At 47.9% G+C, this 9,043-nt stretch overlaps 1 protein-coding gene across 2 annotated transcripts in view; it reads right to left on the minus strand.

Moving 5' to 3' along the window:
• The window catches only part of Sh3kbp1 (SH3 domain containing kinase binding protein 1), a 336,874-nt gene extending 328,465 nt beyond the window's left edge, over positions 1-8,409 (minus strand). Inside the window, exon 1 of one of the 2 annotated variants that reach the window (XM_050164355.1) lies at positions 8,045-8,409. In XM_050164355.1, the coding sequence (XP_050020312.1) occupies positions 8,045-8,048 (4 nt within the window). In that variant the 5' untranslated portion in view covers positions 8,049-8,409. The remainder of the gene's footprint in view (positions 1-8,044) is intronic. The other variant, XM_050164352.1, reaches the window with a different exon arrangement.
• Between the last annotated feature and the right edge of the window lie 634 nt (positions 8,410-9,043).

The following is a 9,043-nucleotide window of genomic DNA, read 5'->3' on the forward strand; positions in this document are numbered from 1 at the left end:
AGCAAAAACACAAGAGTTGGTGTTTACATGCCATAACTTGTAAGGAACTGAAGGGTTTTGTTGTTGTTGTTGTTGTTGTTGTTGTTAGTTTGTTAGTTGGTTTTAGGATTTGGGGGTTTGCTTTTTGGGGGGTGGTTTTTTGAGACTGAATTTCTCTGTGTAGCCCTGGCTGTCCTGAAATTCACCCTGTACAAGGAGCTCAAGTTCAAGGAGATGGTGATTTCAATTGTCTATACATACTGTTCTAGAGCACTCAAAGAGATGAATTTGCTATGCAAAATGGGTAATGAATGAGCATCAAAATATTTATAGTATATACTCCAAGATGGTGGGGTGAGTAGTAAGAAGTGCCTCTCCTTGCCTCTCTGTCCCTGCACCTGGGGACAGACTGGCCTCCTAGGGTGGCTCCACCACTTTCCTGGCCACTAGAAGGAAAAAGTAAGCAAAGACCTTTGCTTGCCAACTCAACACTCAACAAACAGCGCATGAGTTTTATTATTACTGCTTTTCCTCTTAAGACTAAATATAAGCATGGTTTATCACTGAGGTAAAAGCCACTGGCTACAGTCTGTTTAGTTTAAGTATCCCCTGATGAAAAAGACAGAGCTGCCCAAAAGATAAGTATCTACACAGCACAAGGATCAAGTTGGAAAACAAGTGCTCACCATCAACCAGTGACCTTTTGCTACGGGAAGGAATTTCAGGGACAAAACTATTGACTTTCATCAACCCTGTGTAAAATCTAGGCATCAGTTTGGCACTGCAGTGTTTTCTTCAGAATCCAGGCATTCTCAAGAAATTCCAGCGATTCCTAAGGAAGCGACTACCCAAGCAAGTCATGCCAACTGCTTCCGGATGTCAAAATATACCCAAATGTCTGTCCTGAGATGACAGGGATGTAACTAGGGAAGATACCTAGAGGATAAGCAAGATGAAGTGTCTTCCAGAGGAAACAAGGGCCAGGGCATTTTCAAAACAAAACCATGCTTCCTTTTTCCGGTATTCCTTAGGAAATCTCAACTGGGTGCGCTGGGCTTTCAAGTTTTCTCTAAAGTACCTAACAGGCCCGGGAGCCCGGGACTGTGAGCTTCACATTAGAAAAGTACTATAGAGGAGTGACTTAAACAGTTCTAATGCTGGGGAGTGGTGATGGCTGCAGAGCGCCATGAATAGGATTTCATATTACCAAATTGTGAACATAAAATAGTAAAGTTTCTTACATATATTTACACAGATTTAAAACGTAGTGATGTATTATATCAAACACCAGGAAACCCCATGGTATAGCTCAATAAAGCTGTCTTTTAAAAACATACTGGGAACCAGGTGTTGTAGTCCAGGCCTGTAATCCCAGCGCTAGGAAAGTGGAGAACTCAAACCAAATCTTGAAGAAATAACAAGTTCCAGGACAGCCTGGACTATATGGTGAAACTGTCTCAAAGCTAGAGGTGTAGTGCGGTGGTAGAGCCCTTGTCTAGCAAGCCTGAAGCTCTGGGTTTAATCCCAAGTACAATAAACACACACACCTTTCCTGCTGAAGAGGCTACAACAAGAACCACTAGAGAAGTGGGATCTTGACATTGAAAGAGAACCTAGAAGTTGGGCGTTGCTGTCTCCTCAATTTTGGAGTCATCGGTTGCTGCTAGGGGCCACACACTATAACTCCATGAGCCTCAGCCTCAGCCTCAGCCTCATCAGCAAGTGGAATAGGCCTGACAAGACAGAATAGTCTAGCATTTCGATTCCAGAGACTGAGAAATGATGACCAGAGCGAGGAAGAAGTGTCTGTCTTGAAACTTGTAGTTCTTCACCCAAGCCACGTGACACGTAAAGTGTTACTCTTTAAGCAACCAGGAGCTGTCACGAACAGACCTTGCCAACCTAATTTGCCCCCAGGCGGGGTGGGGGTATGCAGAGAACTGCACAAACACGCGCACACACTGCTGGCAGTCCACGGTCTCAGGCATTACAAGTAGTAACTACACTTGGGTGAGAGGGTTACTCAGTCATTAGCATATGGCACTTGCTGTATGCCAGGCAGTGAGCCAGGGCAGTGGAGGTGGGGGATACCCAGTTGGAGATGACAGACTTCATACAAGATGAAATATTGTCCAGTTATCTTTGGAGCGGTCTTCACGAGATGAATGAAGGGTATAGAGGCTACATAATGGGCTCCCCAAGAACCTCCATGTCCTAATCTTCAGAATGTGGGACTCGTAAAGTTAAAGCTCTTAAGTAGAGGGTTTCCTGATTCTCAAGTGGGTCAATAAATAAGTCTTTGTAATAGATAGGAGGAGAGATTAAGACAGATGTGAGAATAGGAAAGCAGAGGCAGGAAAGATGCAGTTAGGAACCAAGGCAATGCAAGAGCCCATAGAAGCTGGACAAGATGAGCAAAATCCTCCAGAAAGAAGGCAGCCCTTCCCACACTTTGATAGTGACCCTATAAAACTCACTTTGAACTTTGGACCTGCTGTATTTAACCACAAGCTTTGCATTTATCTGTTACAGCAGCAACAGGAAACTCATACAGGACAACTACAAAGCATACAAGAGTTGCATGCAGGGCTGGAGAGATGGCTCAGAGGTTAAGAGCATTGCCTGCTCTTCCAAAGGTCCTGACTTCAATTCCCAGCAACCACATGGTGGCTCACAACCATCTGTAATGGGGTCTGGTGCCCTCTTCTGGCCTGAAGGCATACACACAGACAGAATATTGTATACATAATAAAAATAAACAAATATGAAAAAAAAGAAAATAAACATTTAAAAAAAAAAGAGTTGCATGCACTCCCCAGGGAAGGAGTATGTATGGGCCTAGACTCAGAAGACTGAACACATGTGGAAAGAGAAGGTCTGGAGTGGCTACCAAGCTTCAGGAGATTCTCTATGGCAGCGGTTCTCAACTGGCCATAAAACTATTTCATTACTATTTATAACTGTAATTTTGCTACTGTTATGAATTGTAATCAGAATGTGTAAACAAAATCGTAATGCAGATATTCAGGACAGCTTATATGTGACCCCAAGTAGTCAGTGACCCACAGGTTGAGAATCACTGCTCTAAGGCATTTCCCAGAGGGCAGGCACAGGGGGCCCATTCCAGAAATACTTAGGGCTCAACTAGAGACGGCAAGAGTAGTAGGGGAAACTGGGAGTAAGTAAATAAGGTGTCTAAGAAGCCAAGAAATGGGGTTCCAGTCTTCGCAGACTCAAAAGTTAATTCAAATCAATTCAAAGATTCTGAGGACTGTGTCTGTGTGTTTTGTGAACAGGAGGCAGACTGTTCATGAGTTACAGTGGCCATCGGGCAGTGCCAGAGACGGTCATCCTCAAAGGTGCGGGCTCTATGTCTCAAGAACCAGCAGGGAAGAACAAAGATAAGACCAACAAATGCAAAGCGGAACTATAAAGGAGGTGTCTGAGTCTGCTCTCCGTTGCTCTAACCAAATACCCTGGGAGGTCGGTAAGTCCAAGCGCAGGGCATTGGCGTTTGCCTGGTGCAATTAAGGGCTGCTTTGTTGTTCCATACCATGGTGGAGGATATCAAAACAGGTTTCTTACTGTTCCTATAAAGCCACTAATTCTATCATGGAGGCTCACTCTCATTACCTCATCCAACGCTACTTGCCTCCCAAAAGCTTCAACTCCAAATATCATTAATATTAATTGGGGGATTAAGTTTTCAATGCGCAAATATAGGGGGACATATGGTTTTTAAAACTCTAAATTTTAAAAACGAAGATAGAACTTTCAAGGAGGAAGAAAGGGATTAGTTATGAATGCCCAATGAATGATCCAGGAGAAACAAGGAAAAGGTGTACTTAATACAAGTATGGGAGGAAGAATATTGCTGTTTCTCAGAAGCCCAGATGTGCACAGCCTAATGCCCAGAACCATCTTGTTAGGAACAGGGTACCTCAAGCACTCCAACGAGCCAGGAGCATCACTGAAAAGGCAAGAAGCTTGTGTACTTGACCATGCATCAGAACCACATGGTTCAGCAGGTAAAGGAACTTGCTGAAAACTACAACCACCTGAACTCCATCCTTGGTACCCACAAGATGGAATGAGAGAACCGGTTCCCACGAGCTGTCCTCTAACCACCATGAGCACATCACCATGGCACATGTGCCTGTGTGCTTGAAAAGTTAAAAATTAAAAAAGAACCTCCTAGAGGACTTATTCAAGTGCTGATTGCTGAACCCCACTGTCCAAGGTTCCTGATTTTGTAGGTCTGTTGAGATACGACTGAAGAATTTGTCTCTCAAGTGACCCCAAGGTACGGCCCTCTGCAAACCACTGTCAGTAGCTCTCCTCTACAGAAAGGGTTCTGGCATTCGCCGGGGCTCTTTCTTTCTCACACAGCACCTGATCTCTTTGTTCTCAGCAGCCTGCACTGGATTACTCCATGTATTTCCCTGGTATAGCTTTCCAGTTGCTCATTTCTCTCAATATTGAACAAAAGCCCAAGACTAAAGCTAGCTGATATTAAAGTAGTAGTCGTGGAACATGTCCTTAAAATAAAAAATAAAATAAAAAACAGAAGCCTTGCTCCCCACCCACCACCTCCAGTCAACTTTGAGGAGCTGAAAAGGGGATCCTACTGCTGGGAATCTGGCTGGGCGCGACATCCCTCAGAGCAGCAGCATCAGGCACGGCCAGTCTATGATCAGAACAGGACAAGACACAAACAAAGCCACCCCGTAATCATGTGTGAACACAGACAAAACATGAACTTTGTCCAAACCATAAATGCGAGCAGCCATCCCCTAGTCTTGCTAATGTGAGTATCTGCTGCTTTTATACCAACCCCAGATTTTGCCTGGCTCCAATTTTTCCCTCTTCTAGAGAACATTTGTTAAAATAGTCAATCCCAGAAGTAGCTCTGGCAGCCTCCAAGCCAGAACAATGTCTGGCTCCTTCAAATGCTCCCCGAACCACCTGACACAGACACAAAGCCCCTAAGTCCGCCTCTCTTACACCCCGCTGCTCAGAGGCCCCATGGTCCTCAAGGTGTGCAAGAAGAAAACTCAGCTTGTTAAATCCCGGGTGTGTTCCCAGGGAGGGTGGGTGACTCACACTCTCCTCAAAGACATCATCCTCACCTGCTCTCCAACCTACACAAGATTCCTCTTCTCATCTTTCAGGATGCTCACTATAGCTTTTATTTACACACTGCCACATTCCTTGCACACACATCCTCCACTAAATTGAGAAGTTTAAGTGGGTCAGTCTAAATGTACCGCACACCTGTTTCCTGGCACAAAGCAGGGGATAGATACATAATGAGATGGACACAAGGAGGACAAATACTTATCACTGCGGGTAGCATACTTTAAGAAATTACAAGCATGAGCATTTTCAATAGATATGAGTAATGCAAAGGTAACTGGAGGCATAGAACAGGAAACAACCAGGTCTCTGCAACAGCAATGGACTCTGCAAAACAAAGGGGAGAGCCCTTCCTTCCATATTTAACTCAAGACGTGTTTGTAGAAGGCATTGCGTTGTGTTGATTTTAGCTTTCATTCAGCATGGTCAACCACTGACACAGCATTGCCCCAAGCTGCCCAAACTTTGTTGTTACTCTGGAAATCCTTCAACATAAGTCACTTGCTTGGCTTGCAAACCCTTCACTACTCCCAGATTTGGGTCACAGTACTTGCACTGCTCTAATTAGAAGAGGCTTTCCCTGTGTCTGGCACCATAGGCCCCTCCCAGGAAGTTCATAGTGTTTTGTAAGAGACCACTGCATAACTAGCCAACTTCATTTCAGGGTTCGGGATTTCGTGACTTTCAGTTAGTGTTCAGATCATGGACTACATGATATGATTTAATTATGTTACTCATCAACAGAAAAATCATCAGGCCAAGCAAGATTATCAAAGTGGTAAATAAGCTAAATCTTCTGAAAACCAGAGAGATTTGGAGAAAGGGAGTGTGTGAGTGTGTGTGTGTGTTTTCTTGTGCCACCTTGCACAGAATCCTAGCACCACTAGGTCTTTCTATTAGAAAACAAATAGAATCAACTATTAAATATCTGTACTTCATTGCAAATATACCACTAAGGACTCTTTAGAAAACAGCAGGTGATTTTTCCTCACAAATGACTACAAATACCTTAAATTCCACTTAGGCACATTGTAATGAATTAAATGGCATTCATTTTGCTCTGTGTATGAACTCCTGAAATAAATAATAATTGATTGCTGCATAATGGCTACAATTTTAAAATGATACTGGAAAGGGCTATAAATTGCAGAAGCACTCTCTCATTTTCTTAAGAGAGTCTAAAGAATGCAAACAGTTTAGATCTCAGTGATAAACAGGTCTGCTGCTTCTTAAAGGAGACGCCATCCTCTTTCCATTGAGACCTACACAGCAAAGCCTGCCCAGGCAAACTGACAACTTCCTTTTGTATAGAACTCTTTCAGTAACCCAGCCCAAATGAAAGGTCATCCCAACAACATTTCTTATCGTGTTGGGAGAAAACAGGGCATTCCAAAGTGACCTATAAGGGTTTAAAGGCATTTACTTTGGCCATTGGACTCAAGCATCTTAAGGCAAAGCAAAACAAGAGTATGAATTAAATGTCGTATCTTCCATGGAGGAGGAGGGTTGGGTCCATCCACTCAATGTTGATTTAGAGCCTAATCTGCACCAAACATCAAAGAAACCCATTGTGAGCAGCACCACACAACACAATGCCGTCCCAATGGTGTCTGAGCCCAGGTAGAGGAGATAAACAGGTAATACTGCGGTGGGAAAAAGTGTCGTAGGAGAAAGGAATTCATTTAGACCTGGAGTGGTATGACATCACATCAGAAAAGGGCTCTGGGAAAAAAGTGACACGTAAGTTGAGAGGCCACCAGATCACTACCACTTTGGAAAAGGGAAAAGCATTTTAGAAAACAATCACAAATGGGATTTGAACTTCACTGACCAACAACTTACTGGGTTGGACGTCTCCTTCAGTGCTTGTGTATGTATGAGCATCCTGCGACTCCTGCCTACCCTATCTGGCTGGTGTACCAATATCCTATTACCTGAATACAGAAAAGTCTCACTTTATGACGATTTATTATAATGTGCAGCCTGCTATGCTTGGCCTAGAAACACCCAAAAATAAGCTGCCAGAGGCACAAAAAGCTGGCTGGCTATCAGCAGGACTTAGGTAAACCAAACGTTTAATAGAGACCAGACAATCACAAGTCCTTTGCTCAATAAAGTGTTGGTTCCTCTGGGCAGTAAGGTGGGTCCCACACCGTCAGGTCTATATTAAATGGGACCCAGAAGACCTAATGCTAGCTGCCTACATGGAAATTATGTTTTCTAGGTAAATCAAAAACTGGATCACCATTTCCAGTTCCCGGCCCTGCAGACTTAGAGGAGGACATGGGAAGTAGCCTTTGAGGACCTCAGAGTGGAGAGAGGGCCAGACTGGGAGAAGACAGAGAGAGTGAGAGCTGGAAGCACAAGCGGGGGTTGCAGGAAGAGCTCAGGACCCTGGGACAGCCAGCCCACCAGGCCCGGTACTGGGGCGTTTCCTAACCTCCCATCACCCCATCAGCCGGCAATAAGGGCAATCTAACCCTCCCCCAAAGACCCCGAGATTCTAGGTTCTTCTCAGCCCGGGCCAGACAGGCACCAAGAACCCCAAGAACCCTGCACTAAATCCAGGTACCCGCGTCCGCAGCGCAAGGGAGGGTGCGCTTGGGTAAGAAAAATGGCAAAGACAAAACTCTCCCCGCCCACCCGAAAAAGCCAACCACACCCCCTGCATCCCTCAACCCAAGCCGCCCCGGAGCCAGCCCCCGCGAATTCTCTGCCCAGGCCCCCTCGGGTTCCTGTCCCTGCCGCGCGCGCGGGCTCCGCAGGGACACTAAAGCAAGTGAGAGTGAATCGGGGTGCGCAAGGCGAGGGAGGGCGCCCAGCACGGTGTCACTCTCCGGACCCGGCTCCGGGGCGCCCTCCCCGGGTCCGCGGTCCTGGGATGGGCGCGCCGACCCTACACACAGGGTTGAGCAGCCCCGGCACTCACCCATTGGCGCCAAGCCCGGCCGAGCCGCCGAAGCAGCGTTAAAGTTGGCGGAACCGGGCGTGGGGTTCGGAGCGCCGAGGTCGCGGCGCGGGGATCGGGGACACGGGCGTTGGGACGCGGCTGCAGCTGGGGGTCGGCTTCTTCCTCAGTAACGGTGGTAGAGGCTCAGCGCCGCCCGCTGCTGCCTCTGCTGCCGCTGCCGCTGCTGCCCTGGGGCGACTCCTGCTGCTGCTGCTGCATCGCGGCCCCGCTGCGCCCGGCTGCCTCCGGGTTTCCTGCTCTCCGAGAGTGGAAATTGCGAAAAAGAAAAAAAAAAAAAATCACCGCCCTGCCCTGTGCAAGGCGGCCGGCTCAGAGCCTGCTCTCCCCTCCTCCTCGGGGCTGCGAGGCTCCGCAGCTCCGCCCGTTGGAGAGGCGCGGCCGCCAGGCGGGGGCGGGGCCGAGGGGCGGGGCCCAGGCAGCGTCTGGCCTGACTCCGGGGCGCGTCCGCTGGCGGCGGGGCTCTGTGGCCCCCCCTCCCTGTCCGCTCTGCCCCGTCCGAGTTCCGCCGCGGTCGCCCCCTATCCACCGACACTCTGCTCACTCCCGGGGAAATGCCGCGAGACTCCTCGAGACCGGAGGAGATTTAGGGGGTCTTTGGGGGTGGGGGTCTCGGAGTTGAGGGGCACGTGAAAAAGGTGGGTCGGAAGGCGGAACCCCGGCGAAGGAGGGCTGGGGGAGGGGTAGCCGTCGGCAGGTGAAGAGCCAGACACTTGCTGGGTTATTAACAGGTGACAGCATTGGGAACAAGGCGGGTAGCAGGGGGCTCTTGGAGAAAGGGGTCTTTAGCTGCAGCTTGGGAACGCGAGCAGCCCAGGTGCGAGTTTGGAGCGTGGGAGGTGGTGGGCTTGATGAAGAGCCCAAAGCGAGGCTGCTGGGCAGGTGCGCCACTGGGCACCGCCTCTCACAGGTGTAAGGTCCCCTCCTTACACCTGACCCAGTGTTGCCTGGACCAGGTGT

Source organism: Alexandromys fortis, unplaced genomic scaffold (genome assembly GCF_014885135.2).
Source record: "Alexandromys fortis isolate MF-2015 unplaced genomic scaffold, M_Fortis_MF-2015_v1.1 scaffold_147, whole genome shotgun sequence".
Taxonomy (NCBI): Eukaryota; Metazoa; Chordata; class Mammalia; order Rodentia; family Cricetidae; genus Alexandromys; species Alexandromys fortis.